The sequence below is a fragment of the Sabethes cyaneus genome, chromosome 2 (genome assembly GCF_943734655.1).
Source record: "Sabethes cyaneus chromosome 2, idSabCyanKW18_F2, whole genome shotgun sequence".
NCBI lineage: Eukaryota > Metazoa > Arthropoda > Insecta > Diptera > Culicidae > Sabethes > Sabethes cyaneus.
The window spans coordinates 203,251,219-203,272,569 of NC_071354.1; the positions used below are offsets into that span (position 1 = coordinate 203,251,219).

The following is a 21,351-nucleotide window of genomic DNA, read 5'->3' on the forward strand; positions in this document are numbered from 1 at the left end:
AAAACAAGCTACGGTCGTGAGTTCTTTCACTGACCTACGATTTGTTGTAATTCTGTAGCAATGACCACTGGTTCACTGGTAACTTCAAGCTCTTCCGTCATACGAACTGAACTGGCTAAGTTAGGCAACGGGTCACTCTTATTAGCATCCCCGCCACTACTGCTTTCGTTATTCTCGGCTTCACTACTGTTCTGTCTAGATTCCTGTTGCTTTTGCAATTTCGATCGCTGCTTCTGCAGCACTCGAAGCTCTGTTGGGGTTAACATTCCGCGCAGGATCGTATCGTACGAAACGGCTAACCCCATATTGGCCATTTTCTGGTACAACCGGTAGCACTCCCGCTCTTTGGGTGTTTGTCCATCTCCTCCATCCTGGTTTCCACCGGCCGTAGCGGTGGATTTGGAATTTGCTGTCGCTTGTGGTTTGGATGAAACCGACTCTAGCTCATTCGTTTCACCAGGTTCCGCATCGTCGGGATGTCCCGATTTGTCATCGTCCGGTTTACTTTCTTCACTTGAACTGAAAGGAGAAACTTACCGAAAAATCTTTGGTGAATAATATTACTGCTTAATACCTTTTCTTCATATCTCTCAAATGAAAAGCGTTAAACGAGCTGGCCAACTGCTGACTTCTTCGGATTCGGTTCGCAATCGGCTGCAGTGATGGTGGTTTGCGATGGGCAGCCGTGTAATAGTCTCGGTTGAGGCCAGCGGATTGTTTCAATTCGCTTTCCTGAAATGAAACTGCGAAAGAAAAACGATGGATTATAGCAAATCTCTTAATCAGTACGTATCATCCTGTGGGACCAACCCGACTTTCCTGTCTTTTTGAGCATTGGAGCACGTGACTTGAGTGCAGATCCGATTATATTAGGGTGAACCGGTGCGCCACCGCCGTTGCAGCAATCCGCGTCGTTCGGAGTGGAATCTTCCTTCTCTGAATCACTTCCACCGGAACTGAGTAACGATACGAGTGTTTCGATATCACACGCCGTGCCTCCTATGACGGAACGCGATCGAGGACCGAGCATAGAATTCTTGTTGTTGGCTGTATTGAGTTTGACCGCTTCTGCATCGTCAAAATCGTCTTCATCGCACTCGTTGATTTCGTCTCGTTCGCTAAATATACGTAAAGTTAAATTTTGCTACTGAGCTATTCGAAAATTGATACGCAACTTACCGTAACGGTTTCTTTTTGCGAGGTTTTTTCTTGTTTTGTAGGAACTTAGGGTTTTCTTCTATCGGTCGGTTCGGTGCTGACATAGCCCGCACCAGAGGCGGGCGTCGATCGGTGTGGGCTTCCGACTGCTGACGGCTGGCGTGGAACTGAGCTCGGCGCTGTGCTAGCGATGAGCTACGACCACCAGCGGAAGGAGCTGCTGCTGCCTTAGAAGCTTTACTTTCAACAACTTCCGAGTGCTATTATTGGAGAAAAGTAGGTGGGAAAAAGGTGTAAACTTACTTTTTCTTGCATGAGAACTTTTTTTTTAGCATCAACGCGTTAAAAGAATAATTATCGCAACGCTCTGATTTCTTGCCACTGCCTGCCAGCCAATTTAAAAAGTTCAACCGGCTATTTATATACTAGTTGTTAGACCTCATTCCACATGTGAGGGCACCTGTAGTTTTCTGTCGGTCATGAACGTGCTTGCGGCTTCTGATTCTGACGCTCGATCCGCGGTTTATCTATCAAAACGTAAGAATATTATCGCATAAGTCATTATGCAACGTTCAGTACGATAGAATTATTGTTTATATAAACATTTGAAGGCTTCAAATTAGGTTCAAGTCCACTTCAAGTCCATACAGAACTACCAGTCTAATAAAGGGTTTTTTACACTGTCAACTTCGTACGGCAGCGAGTGCTTCTTGGTAGTAGCGTTTTGCGAAGGCTGAAGTAGGTCCGAATGTTGGATAGCTGGAGCTTCTTGCTAGTATCGTTGTTCGCGGTTATCAGCGACACGAACTCATCTATCTACCACTCCTAGTTCATCCGTGGGTGACACGGACCTTTGAGCCTCCTCCTTTCATGTGTTTGGCTTTCGACGCCCTTTTTTTAGCCCAATTCTCCTAGACTCCGCTTATAGTCTTAAGTTTCTAGCTATAAGTCATCTGGGAGGCCTAGCCGTTGTCTACTTTTGCTGAAGATTGTACCTCTCATTTCAATGCCCGCTCATCGGGTCACCCTTTCAAGAGTGATGTTGAATAGCCTGCAGGATGTCAACCCTCGAGGCACCGTGAAAGTACCCGGAGTGTCCCCGAGATACTCACGAAACACAACACTCGATCAAATCTAGCTCTGATCAGCCGCTTCAGTTAGTTAGGAAAACTGTGTTCATGCATTATAGACTATAGCTGGCATCGATCGACTGTGTCGCATGCTGCTTTGAAGCCAATAAATATGCGTGATGCGCGGCTGGACACGTTGTACTTCAAACATTTCTGCAAGATCGGTTAGATGGTAGAAATTCGGTGGCGGTAGTGGTGCGAGCTCCCACGAAACCCGATTGAGAATTCCCTGCGAAAGCCTGGGAAAATCTTGAAAAAAAAACAGTGTAGAACTGTTGCGAGCGTTTCTCAATCATGTTTGTTTGGTTTGTTGGTCAACCTGGTATCATGTTTGACGTCTAGGAGATCAGGTGCTGGACGTTACTATCTTCCATCAGTATTCCTAGGTTAACTTCCGTTCCGCCTCCTTCTGCAACTTCGCTATTGAGGTGTTCATCGAAAACTTGCTTCCACCTGTCGACCACTTCGCGCTCATTTGTAGCTAGATTCTCTCAATCGCCCATACACATGTCTGTTATCGGTGTGTAGCCCTCACAAGATTGGTTTGCCTTCTCGTATAACCTGCGCGTCAAAAAAGCAAAGCAAAACCTAGGCGCTACATTCCGTTATCGAAACTTCACCTTCTGTTTTTTTTATATACGACAGACTTCGCAGCCAGCTGTTAGAGTGCAGGACAATTGCAGGACCAGTTGCTAGGATCCTATTGGCTCAAACAGCCTCTCCCAGTCGAAAATACAGCCTCTTAATTGTACTCGGTTCTGAGCTACTCATCGCCAATTCGTTACGCGTCTCGACACACGCAAGTCGGCTTTAACCTTGTCGAGCCATTTAGCACGTTGGGTCTCTCTATTCCTGGTGCTGATGGGGTTCTTGAAGAGAACGGATTTCATTGCACAATCGTGCGGCATTCTTGCGCCGTGCCTGCCCACCTTAGTCTCCCGACTTTCAGCTGGGTTACGATGGGAGTCTCTCCAAGCAGTACCTGTTGCTCGTGATTCATACGCTTTCGTCACTCTCCACTTTTCATTTATACCCCGCCAAAAATAGCCGCAACACCTTTCGTTCCAATACGGCAAGTACACGTATGTCTTCCGTAAGCAGTAAGTCTTAGTCTGTCTCAAGTTCGTAGAGGACTACCGGTCTGATTAGCGTTTTGTACATCGTCAGCTTAGTGCGGTGGTGTATACTAAGTAACAATTTGGGTTTTATTACACTCTTATGATGGAATTTAAGACCAAAAATGGTCATGAAGACCGCCATAAGAGTACAATAAAACTCACATTGTTGCTTGGGATGCCTCTTGATCGAATCGTCTTGGGAAGGTCAGTCCCGTTGTAGTGGTTAGCATTCATGCTTCTCACGCCGAGGACCTGGGTTCAAATACCAACCCCGCAGAAGTCACAAATGACCCAAGCTGTTAAACTGACTATAATCTAACAAAAAAAAAATCTTGCGGAGGGAAAAGTAAGCTCGATTTCTAGCTTAAATGCGTCGTTGGATCTCCTTACTCGTATTATTGTCGGCGGTGATCAGAGACTCCAAATATACGAACTCGCCAACCACTTCCAGTTCATCGTCGGCAATACTCACTGTCCATGGGAGGCTAACGTTGCTTTCTCTGGAGCCTTTTCCTACCATATATTTGGTTCTTGACGCATTGATTTGTAACCCTATCCTCCTAGCCTCCGTTTTTAGTCTGGCGTAGATTGCCTCTGCCGTCCCAAGGTTCCTAGTAATGATGTCGAGGTCGTCTGCGAAGGCTAGCAGTTGGCTACTCTTGCTGAAGATCGTTCCTCTCGTTTTGATACCCGCTCACCGGATCAAACCTTCAATAGCTATATTGAATAACATCAGGGCACTCCATCCCCTTTCCATAACCCTCTGCGCGATTCAAAAGGACTCGAGAGTATCCCCGAAACGCGCACGTAGCTCATCACTCACTCTAGGGTGGCTTTGATCAGCCGCGTCAATTTGTCCGGAAAACCGTACTCGTTCGCATTCAACTGTATGCTGCGCTGAAATCCATGGAAATATGATACGTGGGCACGTTGTACTTTCGACATTTCTGGAGGATTTGTCGGAGAGTAAAAATTTGATCCGTAGTAGCACGGGCCCCCATAAAGTCCGCCTGAGGCTGCCCTTCCAATTCTCCTGCTATTGGGGATAGACGACGCAACAAAATCTGGGTGAGCACCTTGTAGGCGGCGTTGACCAACGTGATGTCGCAGTAATTACAGCAATCTAGCCGGTCGCCCTTTTTGTAGATGGGACTATACCTTCCATCCACTCCTCCGCCCAAATCCTTGAAATTATCCTCATTGGATTCCAGTTAGCTCGTAATAGTTGTTGTGATGCTTTGCGATATCTGTCTTCATTCTGGTACTTTTTACGCCTCAAGATCGTGGTAAACTGGTTCCTTGCTCATCTGTATTTGGCAAACTTCCGCTAGTAGCAATGCTCAGATAATTTTTCCAAGTCATTTTTTCTCTGCTGCTCTCACTGCTTGTTGGCATTCCCCATCAAACCGATCATTTTGTATACTCCCGGATTCTTCAACTGGTTTAAGCACCGAACTCTTCGGAAGAAGCTGGCTAAATATTCAGCAGATGAGGACGGCTTCAACGTGTCTGGTATACAGTTGATAGTATTAAGCGCGGAAGCGTAGGTGATGGTCAGAGTTAATATCCGCACCCCGTAGGGAATGTATATTCATGATGTTAGAGAAAAACCTTCCATCTATGACAGCGGTTCCCAACCTCTTTTTGTCCGCGAACCCCCTGACGATATTTCACAAAAAAATGAACCCCTGCAAAAAAAATCAATTCATATGACTTTATGTGTAACATTTCATTGAAGAACATTGACCAAAATAGGATAGCAGGAAGTCCTTCTTTGAAAATCATAAACAAATGTCATCGTCATCGTCCGCGTTCGACTAGATTCTGGGTTACTAATTTCCTATGAGTCTCACTCTGGTTCTGGTGACCATCCAGAGGTCGTCTAGTCTCGCCGTCGCAAGTCGCTTTCGATTTGGTCAAGCCATTTTGCACGTTGGGTCCCTCTGTTGCTGGTGCCGGTGGGGTTGTTAAAGAGAACTTTTTTTCTTCGCACTGTCGTTCGACATCATTCCTGGCTATGACATGAAAGTCATCTGCGAAGCCTAGGAGTGGGCTACCTTCCTACTATCGATTTAGTGCCTCTCGTTTCGATGTTCGCTCTTCGGACCATCAAGAGTGATGTTGAAAAGCACACAGGATAAGCCGTCATCTTGTCTCACTCAACCTTCGTCGCATCTCGGAGGGACTCGAGAGTGCCCCCGAGATGTGCACGAAACACATTTACTCAAAATGTAAGCAACTGCTTACATCTGAAACAACTGCTTACATCTCATACAAATTCTTTATCGAGTGAGCTGTCACAAGAGAACTCAATCAATTTCGTTCACTCCTCTTTTAAAGGTATGCTCCCGAATTTCTGCTTGTATTTGGCGTTAGTGGCTTCAGTGATGGAGGCTTTGATTTGAGCGCCAAACATTTCGATGACTCACAAAGGCAGCACTGGTGCATGTGTTTATAGTCTTGGTAAATTTCCCTCCCTTAACTGGTGGTTCAGCTCCAGCGAATTTGGAGGGATTATTAGTGTCGATTTAGCAACGTTGACTATGAGATATGCTGCCTTGGAGCTATCGGAGCAGTCAAGCTGGTTCTTTATATCAGATCGCAGTTGGGACAGTATGTCGTCGGCCAAATCAGAGTCCTATCATTGTTGCATTGTCAAAGGGTTTCAGGGTAATCTACAATTCGACTTACTATGGTTACAATTGCTTTCAAGATTTACCTGTTGATATCAATAAACAGGCCATGGAAGTTTTGGAATCCTTTGATTTTCTCCAACATAATACGGAGCGGCGTGATATGATGCACCCTTGATCAGTCAGCATAAAAAAAACCCACCATCCCCAATGCTTTATCTGAAATCCTGCTGGTGAATGCAACAATGACTCCAAACTGATTCGTATCTTACTTGCACTGGTTTGGCATCTCTCATCTCACACATCCAATGGAATCGTCCGCCATTACTGCCAAATTTTTCTCGAACCACCTAAAGCTTTTGGCGAACCCCTGGGGATTCGCGAGCCCCCTTTTGGGAACCGCTGATCTATGAGATGACCATCTACGTTGGTCAGGAGATTTCCAGGTGTCTTTGTAAACATCTTTGCTTAGAAAAAACGTGCTTCGGATCACCAGGCCTCGAGAAGCTCGAAGTTATTAGAGCGTTAAACGTTATCGTTCGTGTCGATGTGCAGGCTGTGGGTTTTTTATCAGTCCATGCATTTCTTACCAGAGCCGGCATTACAACGCGCGAGGCCCTGTGCAGATTAAGCAGCGAGGCTCTTTTGTGTGTCACAAGGATATTGGATTAAAAGGCCACTATGGCAGTCTGAATAATCTTTTGGGCAGGCTCCGATTACCCTACGCAGTTTATCGACTGCCCATACCGATTAATGGAGTCGAGCAAGATAGTTGTTAATATTGTTTGGAATGGCAGTTCTTTTACAATTGACGAAGGGACGGTAGAAGAAAGTATTGAAAATTTTTTAATAGTGAAGGAGAAAGAGCGGAAAGGTGAGTGAGAGAAGGGGAAAGGGGGGGGGGGGAGATACTAATACTACGCTTAACAAAGTAGTCGTTGACTCCTACCTTTTTGTCTAATGCTGGAGGGTTTATGGGTCGAATCAAGCTATAATCAGAGATTATAAAATCAGTTCGACCCATGGACCCTCCAGCATTGAATGAAAAGGTAGGAGTCACAACGACTACTTTGTTAAGCGTAGCCACTAATAAGTGCCCCTCTCTCTCTCTCACCTTTCCGCTTTTTCTCCTTGTCTATTAAAAAAAATTCATTATTTTTTCTACCGTCCCTTCGTCAATTGTAAATATTAATTATATATGCCTGACCTCATTTCAAGACAAAAAACACGTGGTTGGTCTAAAATAGTTGTGACCCAATTTCATACTACATGGTTTATAAAATTTATGACCTTATGGGATTTCGGGTCCAGAAAGGAAGCTTCCAAGTTATGCCTAGATAAAGCAAGACCCCGTATTTACAGAGCAGATGCACTGAACTTTCAAGTTCAGAAATTCAAAAACGGCACATTTCGGTATCATCCGATATTCTTTTAATGATAAAGAGCGGGACAGTGTCCAGTTATGAGTTCCGTGATTGTGCGTAGTTCACTACGGGTTGAGTTGAGTAGTTTTTAGCTACTGTAGGATTTGGGTAGATAAAAGTGTTTAGTTTACAACCTTGTACAACCCTGGATTGCAACGGGATATATTCGTATCAACCTAATCTAGGTAGGCAGCTTAGTTAAGTTTTTTATCTAGAATTATTCCAAACAGTTTGACTCCCTTACTGAAGCTTAGCCTGACATCAATCAGTTTAGGGAATGAAACAAAATATTTTCTTCACCCAGTGAATGATATCGACTGTTCTTGTGGGGTTTATATATAGCCCGCTTTATAAGCGTCATCACATTGTAGTGTTTAGAGCTCCTAACAAACAACTAGACTGTACTGCGTCAAGCTTCTCTCTGAAGATAAGTTCTACGTCGACGGCTGAAGCAATTATTTTATAACCAAGCTGCGATTTCTTGTGAAGGAGTGCGTCAGCCACCAGTGTCCAAAGCAAGGGAGAAAGAACTACTTGTGGACATCCTTTGATCATCTCTCAATGAGGCTGTGATTTCTCTGCTCGAAAGCATTACTGGAATCTAGCTCATTGTAGTGTGGTCGATTCCATTTTCAAAGAGAGCCGTAATAATTGAAACGAAGGACGTGTAATCGAAAGCTCCTTCAATATCATGGAAAGCACAAAGTAATTATCTGTGATTTTCGTCATCAACTTAAGAAGCGTTAATGTCAGACTTATTGATCTGAAAGCCTATGCATGGTTTTCTCTTTTTTATCGCCCTTAGCTATGAACATTATCTCTACTTTCCGGCAATTCTCCGGGATATATTCCAAAGCTAAACTAGCTCGAAAAAGGTTGATGAGCTCGGACATTATAACGTCGTCTATTTTCTGTAAAGAGATGGGTGGAATACGATTTTAACCTGGAGATTTCATTGGTTCTAACGAGCTAAGTGTCCGTTTGACCGAAGCCTCCATAAACAGTCGGCGTGTAAACTGAGCCGAGTCGTTTGGCATATTATGTAATGATCCATTCCAGAGCAGCGAGGCCATCGATTTTTTCTCATTAATTTACACTCTGCGTTTAAATAAAACAGGAAAGGAAATAATGGAAATCATTCAAATATTTCTGAACAGCCTATCGTGGTGTATTTAATGCCAGGGATTGTTCACTAGATTTTTTTTAACATTTTCCTCTAGTCATCACCAAATGCGAGGCCCCTCGGAACCGCGAGGCTCTGTGCGACCGCACGGGTTTGCTGGCCTAAACGCCGGTTCTGTTTCTTCCTTACCAGCCTGGGCTATCATATTTCCTAGGACCATCTTGATGTCCCGTGGCTAACAACGGTCGTACGTTGCTTCCAGCCGCGTGTAGTAAGTTTCCTTGTCTTAGTCGGGCTACTTTCGTACGGGCAGTGCATGTTGATGATGCTGTAATTGAAGAAACAACCCTTTGCCCTCAATAGACATACGCTCTCGTTGATTGCCTTTCAATCTTCTCTCCTTTGCGACCTTATGGTCAATAAACCATCATATAATCGTGATTTTCTAATACAAAAGTAAACCAATAACGTTTGCGATCGCGCGCGTTAGCCTATTTTAGTTCGGGTACTGTCGCTAGAAAGGTCAGAAAAGGTCATCTCGATTTTTCAGATTTTTTAGCGTTTTAGTAGCCCGTGTTATCTATGTAGAAACGTTGTTAATCTTATCTCTGTGAAACATGGGTTCTTTATTCAGCAGCTACAACTACTTTAGACTCTTTTATGGTCTTCATTCATAATACGAACATTTCTGTATCAGACTTTAAACATGCGGAATATATGGATGAAAATTAAGATTACGTTCCCCGTGCAACTTGACTTAATTAAGTGATTTTATATATTTTTTTTAAAAAATCACTTTAATTTTTTTATTATAATCACTTTAACAGCTTGGGTCATTCGTGATTTCTACGAGGTTGGAAATTAAACCAGGCTCCTCGGCGTGAGAGACGTGAATGCTAACCACTACATCGGGATTGACCCAAAGCTAATCAAGTAAAAATCTGAGTTTTCACTTTTTTCAGCGCGTACTGATTTCCAACAAGGAGTCTTACAGCTTAATGTTATACCTCCCCGGATAAAGGACATCCCAATGAACACGATGGTGTAAAATAAGTAAACCCATTTAGTCGTATTAGCAATGTTAATGTGCGTTTCATGCTAAAGTATCCGAAGTTTGAAGTTGTCAGAAATTTGAATCGGGAAGGTATATTCGAAAGTAAAGCATATCAATATAAAACAAATAGAAAAAATTCGTCTAAAGAGTGAAGGAAACAACTAAATGTTTGCATAATATGAGTAGCATTCCAACCTGGAAGCGAAAATCAAGGCATCTTTAGCGACCTTACTATTCTACTAACGGGTAAGCAAGGGTTGAGAAACCGCAAAGTTCATCGGTATCATGCAAATTTTTCCACACTGTCTCTTTAGCATGCAAACACTTGAGGTATTTTAATTGTTATAGAATAAAACGAAGCACTTCTCTTCTCTAATTACTCCGCCATGACGTTGATAAATGAGAAATGTAAATGGAAACTATCACGCTGCTGGTTTGTTTGCTATTTTATACATTCATGCACCACCCAATGTAATGCAATGCAATGGGGACCATCAGTTGTAGTACTTCATAACACACTTGCCTCTAGCTAAAAGTTTTCATCACTTTTATTCTAGTAAGTATCTGTCAACTTGTGGGATTTTTCTAACAAAAGTGTTCAACTGTGAAAACTTTTTATTAAGGAATTTACACTTTACGACACACGAATGCAACCTTCGCAAAAAAAATTTCACGCCTACTTGTTTGTGCCGCCATTTCAACTGTTTCTGTAAACAAGCCAATCCTAGCGATGTAGTCGTAGTCTGGTAGTAGCTACTGCCTGCTAAAGTGTTAACATTCTGCGTCGGTGTCACGGAAAGCGCATTTTTCGCGAAATCGCAATGCTTCACATCAGAGAGGGTGCCAAAAGGGAAATTATCCAGCCAACTTTAGTATAGTTGTCGGATTTGTTTTTCGCACGGGACTCTGACGAGAAAGTTAGTGTTAATTAGTTCAAAAAGAATGCGGCAAACTTTTGACTGGAATATTATATATGATGCACTGCCTCTCGTTCACACGTGGCTAGTAAGCTGTCACTACTGCATCATTCTTTTGGAGCACTTAAAAGCCGTTCGTTCTCAAAAGCCGTGGTTCACTTTTTTCCGGATTAATCACGGACACCTAGATGAGCGTTATGTGAAGGTGCATTGCTCGAACGATACTGATAAGACCCGATTTTCCAACGTGTCTGCATTGTTGTGCAGAGGTGCGGAGTCTATCGGAGTGGCAAAAATCACGCCACATTATCGTTTATCCTTTTAGCGAATCGAGAGAGGCTTTCAATTCAACCGACCAAGGCACATGTTCATTTCGTGCCCCAGTCTAAAGGATTTGTTTGCCTAGGATTGTTTGCTTTTTTCTCCTAGGTATCCGACCCCATTCAGGTGTGAAGGAGTACTGAAATCGGGGTCAAAAATTGCATTATCAATAAGTGCTAGGTATAGAAAGCATTTTCAATGATGGCACTCATAATCCTTTATTGTTAAGAGGTGTTAAATAGGGACATAAACTATCGTTTCCTCGCAGTCTGTTTGCGAAGAGATAGGTTGCTGCAAAAAAATTATGATTGTGTCGCTGTAGAAGATTCAGAAAATAAATTTTTCTAAACATATTTCATTCTTTATTCTCATTTTTGGAATGTTATTCAAAAAAATGTTTTCTAAGTTCCGTGAATTATTGCCACAATTTTACATTTATCTGCATTCGAGAGAAATAATTTTGATCGACGGTGCGGATAGTTGTGTATCAACGTAGAATAATATTTTAGCCGGCAAAATATTTTTCAACAGAAACAGAGCCATGTCGGAGATTGAACAAAATTGGTACAAAACATCAATCGGAAATCCCCACCCATTATCTAGCACCAATGTATAGGCCCTACCACTATCTAGCTCGTCAGAATCGAAACATTGAATCCGGTTCGGTACTGCATTCGTGTAAAACAGTTGCGATGTCCTATTTACAGAATGTATTTCCGAGAGAAAGGTGCAATACCTTCAATCCAATGTTAAAAGGTAAAATTCAAATTCGCTTTGTTTGTTTTTGCACACATCAAAATTTGATCGCATTATCATAAAAACTTTTACACCCAATGCGTTATTGGCGAAAACTGAACCACAGAGAAACAGACATAACACTCAAGGTTCTTCTAACGCACAATGCTTACTTGCCCGCGAAATACTCCTATCTGACGTTAATTCTGATACACGCAAAATGTGCGCGTAAAATGTTTTTTTCAGGAACTTCTTCATTAGGCTATGTTTATTTGTTTGAACTCAGCTATTATTGATCGAACATTATTCAATTTATTCCACAAATTCCACAATTCAGTAGTCTCAAGTTCAAAGTTACATCCTGTTGCCACTCAGCTGTTTATCGCAGTCAGGGGAAAATCCCAAGACCGGCTTCCAACAGTGCTTGAAACAAATTCATCGACTGCTATTTACATACTTTCGAAATTAATCGGCCGGCTTTCACTCATAAAATCACTCCTTTGTTTCTTCATTGCCTGCCCAACGGAACGCCATATTTCCGACCTATATATTAAGATATATATTGTTTACGTCTCAAAACTTTGCCTCGTTGCATCACAATTCTATGGACTGTTAGAAAGGAGTTAGTCAACAAAATCTCATTTTCGTGCCAAACCGATTTAAAGTTTAACTACGAAAAATATAAAAAGGGTGCGTGATTGAATGTTAACACACCAGACCATTTATGCCAAGACTAACTAAACGATAGCAACTTATTTTTTGGTAGAATTCTTACTTATTTATCTACATAAGCTCCTTCGAATGTTGTGGAAAAAACTTTCCTGATAATATATTTTTCGATTGCTGAGAAAATTTGCTTACATTTTCATAAAAAAAGTTCGTTTCAAGAGTTATGAATTTTTTAAATTAGACTCTTCGTAATCGTACGACAACTCGATTTCTATAATAAAGAATTAATGTGCTGGTATAAGAAAGGTTTCTTTCAGCATTAGCTTATTTAAGTTAATTGTTTTTACTCCATTTTAAGTGTTTAGCCCATTTTTGAAACAGAAAGCGTATAATTCAATTCACGGCAATTGAAACTTCATTCAATTTTATATTGTTATTCAAACAATACAAACAATCACCATTGCATATAAGTTGCTTGCATGTTTCTGATAGATAAAAAAACGAAATAGGCTAACTGATCACACCGGGGGGACGGGCGGCGCGGCGGGGTGACCTACTTTAGTATCACAGGGACGCATCAAATGCCAACCAATTGCGACAAACAGCATTCACTGCACTGGTGTGAAAACTGAGGGGCGGGTGAAGTCGAAATCTGATTGAAACTTAAATCGATTTCAAAGGACGAGCCTACCAGGCAGCGAAGAAACGCGAAGGAAAAAAAACTTACCGAATTTTCCGCTTCCGTCGTCTTCTGATTGCCTGCTGACAGCTGGTGGTGTGCTGGTTGGGGCAGCTGGTTTGGTTTGGGCGTGGGACGCTGTTGGTTGGTATCCGTGGCCTGCAGCACGGAACACTCCGTATCGCTAACGCCGTTGTCGGAAGAATCCTGCTGAATGGTTTGCCCGAGAAAGATCTTGATGTTGATTCGAGCATCCTTGTCCTGCAGGAGGGCCTTCTTGTTGCGCTCGTCAGTTTGTCTAAAAAAAATAGAACTCTGAATCTAGATATAACAATTTACAATATAATAATTTGAAATTTTACTTTTCTGTGGAATTAAAATATAAACCTGGTTGACTGCCACACATCTCTTATAAACTTTCTATAAGTGGGTTGTAGCAATACAATTTGGCGCACCAATCAAAGTTGATAAAACAGTTAGTTTTATGGTGCTATTAATATAGAAACACCCTAAACAAACGGATTTATTGCTACTATTATCCAGAATAGTAGAGTTCAACACCAGTTACAAATTAGTTCACATCTTTTTTATGCGAGGCCATATTGTCATTTTCTACCACTTTTTTTTGGTCGCCAAACAACAATTCATCAAAGCAAAGCGAGAGTTGTAGAAAGGAAGTTATTATTAATCTGACCAGGAAGATCGACTAATCTAATATAATTATTTTGTTTAAGTAACTGGTTTTGAAAAATTGCAAAATTTTGATGACGCGTTCATTTTAGCCGCTTATTATTTCAATATGCACGATAAAATTTAATGGGCATATGCTGCACAACTACGGAAACGGCTGAAAATTATTATTATATATTCTTTCGGATATTTCATTATGGGCACCGCACGCTATGTCTGAAGAGTGCGATTATGCAACTTTGATGTACATAAAATTTTCTTTCACAACGTGTTAGTACAGGTTTCCACGATTCAGAATATGCTAATTTTAAAAAAATCCATCGGGAAAAAATTGAAAAAAGTCAATTTGAATATTTTAGCAGTAATCAACCGGGTACAGGTATACGCACTAGTAATTCCATAATAAAAGGTGCTCCGATTTTGCTCAAACTTTGTGGATTTGTTCTTTTTATGAAAATTTTAGACCACTTAGGGTAGTGCTAAAATCATCATCTGTGTCTCTTCTCTTAAATACTTAACTCTCGGATACTTTTTCATTTCAACGAATCTGACAATGAGAGATTTTCTTCGTGTCCCCTCTCTTCCGCTTTTTACGGCGATACTAATGCATTTTAGCACATCAGCTTTGCACGAATCGGTTGCCGGAATCACTGGCTAACTAAATGTTTTGAAAATTTTCTTTTCAATGCTTTAATTTCGCCGTATAAAACGGAAGAGAGGAGACACGAAGAGAATCTCTCATTGTCAGATACGTCGAAATGAAAAACCACCCAAAAACTTTTGAATCGCTCAGCTGAATACATTACATTACGTATATCGCCTCCAAAATAGTACGGATATGCCAATTTTGCGCATGAAATACGATTTATTTAGCATGTATATCTGTAGGTAATGCTGATTTTTACCTTTTTTATACATATGAAAATGCTAGCTGGGCCATTCACCTTCCAGCTTTGGATAAAAGGTAGGAGTCACAACGACAACTTGTTATACGTAGCTACCAATTACCCCCCTCCCCCTTACCTTTCCACTCTTTCCTAACCATTCCCAAAAAATAGTTTTGTAAAGAAGAAAGATAGTGCTTACAAATTATGTTGCGGCCATCTTAGATCTTAAACAAAACCGAGTGATGTGGCAAAAAGTCGATTTCTTGTCATAATCTAATATGGGGACACTTGGAATTGTCGCTACAAAAATTTTTCCACCTAATTTGAAAGCCTCATCCTTTCTTTTTACAAAACCATGCCATTTATTATTTGTTTATATAGCAAATTTAGGGAATATCACACGATAAAAATGTTGAAGTTAGCCAAAAATCAACTCTTTTTAATACTGTTCTGGTCACTTGGCGAACGAGGGGTCCACTGTTTCGAGTTATTTCAAGTGAAATTCTCCATATTTAATAATTTTCATTCATCAAGCACAAAAATTTAGATATTTAAAGATTTCGTGGCAGTAGTGGCATTCAAAAGTTAAGTATTCAAAAGAAGGTGTCAAGACCAACCCAATTCAAGAGGGGGTACCCTAAGCGCCAAATTAAAAATACGGGTCTAAAATTTTCATAAAAAGAACAAATCCACAAAGTTTGAGCAAAATCGGAGCACCTTTTATTATGGAATTACTAAGTCCGTACACCTGTACCCGGTTGATCACTGCTAAAATATTCAAATTGACTTTTTTCAATGTTTTCCCGATGGATTTTTTTAAAATTAGCATATTCTGAATCGTGAAGACGTGTACTAACACGTTGTGAAAGAAAATTTTATGTACATTAAAGTTGCATAATCGCACCCTTCAGACATAGCGTGCACCGTAAATCAAATCAGGATGAACTAACAGTAAAACTACAATTTCTACTGCTTTTTACGCAGCAAGTTATATGCTTTACAGCTTTGTCGAACAAATCAAAAAGCTTCATTAGATTCCGGCGAGTGTCGGTAAGCAGCGAAAAACATAATCGGTTTTATTATTGCTTTCCCTACTCCACCTAGCAGCAGCTAGTACAATAGATTGAACCAGGCTGGACCCGAGGAATAAATCTCGGCCGATTCATGGCAAGGTAAAAGTAGTCGCGTTCAAAACAGAAAACAGAACGACCAACGGTGGTATAAAACAAAATATAAAACACCCTAAGAATGCACGACCAAGTTTCTCTGAGGGTGCGCGCATTGAAATTGAAATCAAACAAACTTCCTATAAAATAAACAAAAGAATATTTCCATTCGCCAGGTGCATGGTGGGAATCTCTCCAAGTGGTGCCAGTAGCTCATACGCCTTCGATTTCCGTTTGTACTCCGTCAAAAATAGTCCGTCACACCGTCTGTTGAAATACGGCAAGTGTCTTTCTTTTGTAAACCAAAATTACTGTCTGAAATCCGTAAAGGATTACCAGTCTGATTAGTGTTTTGCACATCGTCAGCTTTGTGCGCTGACATATGCTCCTTGATCGAAGAGTATTGCAGAGGGAAAGGTAAACTTGACTAACACTTTGAATATGCCGGTGAATATCGTTACTCATATTACTGTCGGCAGCCACCAGAGATCCCAAATAGCTGAACTCGGGCTGCCCTGTGTGGCATAAAGTCATTTGGCAAAACGCTGTTTGGCATTACGGTATCTGGTATAATTCCATTTGCCATAACAGTCTTTTGGCAGAAATGTTAATTCAACCAAATTTTGAAGTTTAGTGCTAACTTACAAGAATAATTGACAATTTTTCACATTTTATGGAAGCAGTTCTCCGATGAACACCTCAATGGCGAAGTCGCAGAAGGAGGCGGAACGGAAATTAATGTCCTAGCACCTGATCTCCACGAAGTCAAACGAGAAATCGGGCTGCTGAAGACCAACAAAACCGCTGGGAAGGACCGCCTACCGGCAGAGCTTTATCAACATGGCGGAGAAACGCTAGCAAAGGCTCTACACTGGGTTATTTCGGGGATTTGGGAGGAGGAAAAGCTACCGGAGGAATGGATAGAAGGAGTGGTTTGTCCCATCTACAAAAAGGGTGATCGGCTAGACTGCTGCAGCTATCGCGGTATTACGCTGGTAAACGCCGCCTACAAGGTACTTTCCTAGATCCTGTTACGCCGGCTGTCACCGATAGCACAAGGTTTCGTAGGGAATTATCAGGCGGGTTTCATGGGGGCTCGCGCAACTACGGACCAAATTTTTACTATCCGACAGATCTTGCAGAAATGTCGGGAGTACAACGTGCCCACGCATCACATCTTTATTGATTTCAAAGCAGCATACGATACAGTCGATCGAGACAAGCTATGGCAGATAGTGCACGAACACGGTTTTCCGCACAAACTGATGCGACTGATCAGAGCTACATTGGATCGAGTGATGTTTTTCGTACGCATCTCTGGGACACTCTCGAGTCCCTTAGAGACGCGGCGAGGGTTGAGGCAAGGTGACGGTTTATCCTGCATGCTGTTCAACATCGCTCTTGAGGGGGTGATCCGACGAGCGGGCATCGAAACGAGAGGCACGATTTTTACCAAGGGTAGCCAACTTCTAAGCTTTGCAGATGACTTCAATATCATAATCAGGAACTCTGCGTCGCCGGAGGCAATCTACGCCAAACTGAAAGCGGAGTCTAGGAGAATTGGGCTAAATACATGAAAGGAAGAGGCACAAAGGAAACAAACGCGCGTCTGCCACGGACGGTAACCGTTGACGGCGACGAACTAGAAATGGTAGAGGAGTTCGTGTATTTAGGATCGCTGGTGACCGCGGACAACAACACTAGTAAGGAGATCCAGCGGCGCATCCAAATCGGGCCTACTTTGGCCTTCGTAAAACGCTACGATCAAGAAGCATACGCTGCCGCACGAAACTAACAATGTACAAAACCCTTATTAGACTGGTAGTTCTTTATGGACTTGAAGCCGTGACGCTGCTCACGGAGCACAAGAAAAGAAAAGAGAAAATTTTGAAATCGTTTAATTTTCGGAACATTATACACGTGATGGGTTAAGCACATCGATACACTGTCCTACAGTTTTAGTCGCTAACTACAGGGACAATTCAGAGTCAATTTTACTAAACTCAAATGATCGAGCTTGGTCCAAAGGATCTCAGAATTTCATTAAATTTGGTACAGGTATGGTAAACAGACTTATGCATTAAAATATTCGAGGTCGAAAATTTCTGCAAAAATTTCTCACAAAATTTTTAGACGCTGCTTATTTTAAATCATAACCGTTGAATCAAGCATCGCAGAATAAATATTTTTGTGTAATTGTGTTATTAAAAACATATTATTAAAAAAACGATTTCATAAAATGCTCTGTGGTGGCGAAAAACACCCAAAAAAAAACGAGAAACTATTTTCAATTCAAGCGCCCGGACATGCTTTGTTAATCCGTTAATAATCTTTAATTTTCATCAATAGCTCAAAAATTCACCTTTTTTTATAAATTTAATATGATGGTAATGGTACTTCAAAATCAACCATAATTTGTTAATTTATATCGACAAATATCATGCACATGCGAGATTTACGGCGTCTCAAAAACCTCGTGACAAATTTGAATTTATTACTCCTGAAAATAAAAATCAGGCACAATGAAACGAGCCAATATATTCCCTAAGTTGATAAACATTTCCTTCTATCAACGCTAATATGCAGAGATATAGCGCCCTACACGCTTGTTTTCCTACTTTTCTTTTGGCAAATTCACCTTGGCAAATTTTGTGCAAATCCAGATTATATCTTTCATGGATCGAATCTAGTCGAGCTCAAATGACATAATAATACATATATAGTCAATACTTCTTTTGACGCATTAGGTCCACCACTGTTGGCAAATGAGTGTCTTTTTTCTGTGAAACTTGTTCTACAACCATATTTTTGGAGTAGGAAACCCGTATCCTGTATTTTTTTATGTTGATTTATCTGTGCTCAGACAAAACACTATCATGAAATTGTTGAAATATCTTACTTGAAGAGCAACCGGACACTTGACGTTGCAATCTGTTTTAACTATTTTCTTTCAACACACACATTAGATTATACTCTAGAAATACATTGCTTAATCACAGAAAAAAAACAAAACTCAATACATACTCATTTTTAGCGCCCACTCCCGAGGGTCGCTTCTTTATTCCGGACGTTGTGGACCCTCCGCTACTGCTCTGCTCCTGATTAGCTGGTTGCTTCGATGCACTACTGGGAGATGTCGAACCACCACCACCACCGCTAAGGGACGAGGCCCGACTGGACGTGGAATCTGTAGTCCAGGCGTGGCCTGCCGCTGGACCTTTGCCATTCAGCATAGGACTGTCCAGCGAGAGCTGCTTAGCAAACACTTTCCGGCCTTCGTTCACTCTTCTGGCCATCGCGGATGATGAACCCGATCTGGTCGAACCGGACGACGACGATGTGGTGGTATGGGCACTGGCCGGTCGGCGATTCACTTTACCCGAGGGTGATGATTCGTTATCTTCGACAATTTCGATTGATGCACTGCCACGTCGCGAAAGATTCTGCTGTTGATAGGCGGGATAATTTTGAAAACGATTCGTGTGAATAATCGCTGCCGTTACGAAGGTAGCGAAATCAACACTTTTGTTAGCGGACGAGGTGAGATTATTTACCGAAAGACTTCTTCCACCGGAGAACGATTCGAAGCAGGACATCTGCTTTCGGAGCGGATGTCTACCGGGTGACGGTCGCGACCAGTTTAAATAACGACTGGTAGACATTTTCCTACTTTTATGACGAATACCGTAATCCAGGATCGATTGTCTCCACGCTCGGAGATGGGTGGATGGCAGTGAATGTATGTATGTTGGGATGGTTTTTGCACGACGCCCCAACCAAGCACCGATTTTACTGCCACCGACTAGCCTTACGAGGTGGAGCGAGGTTCGTGGCACAAACACTATTTGCCAGACCCATATACAACCGGGGCACAAAATGGCCAGCTATTGATGCGATATAGATTTAGCAAGCACTGAAATTTATGCCCGATATTTCACTGCGATAAACCGTTGATGGTTGACGCTTGGCGGGCTAGCAATGCGAGTCTGTTAAACAGTTATTGCCTCTTTTCACTATATCCGACCTTTTGACAAGAAACAGGCCCGATCATTATTTCTATTACTCCAAAATGATAGACAACGACACGGCCTTGCTGATGTTTAACGGATTCGATACCATCGTACGAGTTGCACCTCGTACAGCAGTATTGTCTTCACCTACTCACAACCAAGCACCGATTGAACTTGGATCAATGCCCTTTTTATATATTACCTTTCCGGTCACACACTTTACATAGTCTAACACCGGCACAATAAAGGAGTTTGCAACTTCTATGACTTGATGATGAATGCTTGTGCTTGCTGGCGCGCTACCGTGCCTAGCATGCTGTCGTGAGCTGGCAAAACTTTTGGATTTTTTGTTTTCGTTTGATTCACTGTACTTTTTAGTAGGTAGTTTGCACAAATACCACTCTTCGGTGCTACACAGAAAATCTAAGCAATTTTCCGCGCATTATTGTGTTGGAGCCAACTTTACCACAAACAAAGTGAACCGTTTGCCGTCGTTGTTGTTTGGGGATGGAAATGATTTTTCCATCGAGCTCCTCTTGCTAGGTTCTCCCGTCGCAGGTACTGGCAACAGATTATTTGTTGGCCCGACATCGTCTAGCTTTCCGGTAGCACCATCATCGGTGGGAAAAAGCGCTTCATTTTGGTCGCTGCTATTGTTATTAGCTGGTTAATGATGTACGGTGTCTGTGAAAGAATAGTAGAAAATAAAACCTATGAGTTGTGGTTTTGACTGATGCCTTTATTTCCAACACGTGAACGACGTTAAGAATGAAGGAGTCGGTTGGTGTTTGAAATGAGAGTAATCCACCATGCGTCTACTCGATTTAACGATTTATCAAATAACTGCAGTAAACTAAAAATCCATTCAAATAGTTTAACCTTAGAAAGGCATTTCGTTTTTTGAAGCGGAACCCCAGCTTCTAAATGTTGTGTAATTATGTTTAGCAAATTATAAACCTAGTTTTTGAAAAAGAGTTTTATGAACTTCAGATTTAAATTACCTACAAATAACCAAAACTATGCCGCTTCAGGGAAAGGCATTGAAGAACCTTGAGACCTAAAAATTGCAATCAACCTAACATATTGGGTATGTTACACCCAAAAGCATTTATAAACAATACTTAGTATACCAGAACCCGCCTAAAAATAAGTCAAAAACGTACACAAGTAACATTGTTGGCTTCATACCACTCTAGCCCTTTTTTTAGAGTAATGGCAAAAAGCGAGCCTAAAGCCTATAGATTGCAGCATTGTTATGCTGTTCGATTAAGGGTGCAGGTTTTTCTGCAAATATTCTTTCAGTTTTCTGTGTAAACAGTCTTCACAGATCCCGGAATATCCTTCCGACTTTTATGTCGATTTTTATGAGTTTTCGTTATCCATGATAACACACTCCAATCCTCCTGATCAGTAGTTTATCGTAGGTTCAGCTTCCAAGCTCTCAGTTTCACAGATTTAGACTGCTTCGTTTTGGTTGCTTCTGCTTTCGACAAGTCCGCACTGCAGGCCCATTCTCTCTTTAGCACGCGTAAAATTAGTCGCTGAGGTTCACGAGTTTCGGTTTTTCGCCATATACCGAGCTGATGCCGAAGGATGCCGCTTCCTTATCTTCCAGTCAGGGTTATACGACTAGTTTT

The 21,351-nt window shown here is 41.7% G+C and overlaps 1 protein-coding gene across 1 annotated transcript; it reads right to left on the reverse strand.

Moving 5' to 3' along the window:
• Positions 1-26: 26 nt before the first annotated feature.
• Positions 27-19,366, reverse strand: LOC128736556 (uncharacterized). The gene is made up of 6 exons (XM_053831041.1): positions 18,729-19,366; positions 13,010-13,259; positions 1,180-1,418; positions 811-1,118; positions 575-743; positions 27-519 (listed from the first exon to the last, which is right to left on the reverse strand). Exons 1-6 carry the CDS (start codon positions 19,364-19,366, stop codon positions 27-29), a joined length of 2,097 nt encoding a protein of 698 aa, XP_053687016.1.
• Positions 19,367-21,351: the final 1,985 nt, after the last annotated feature.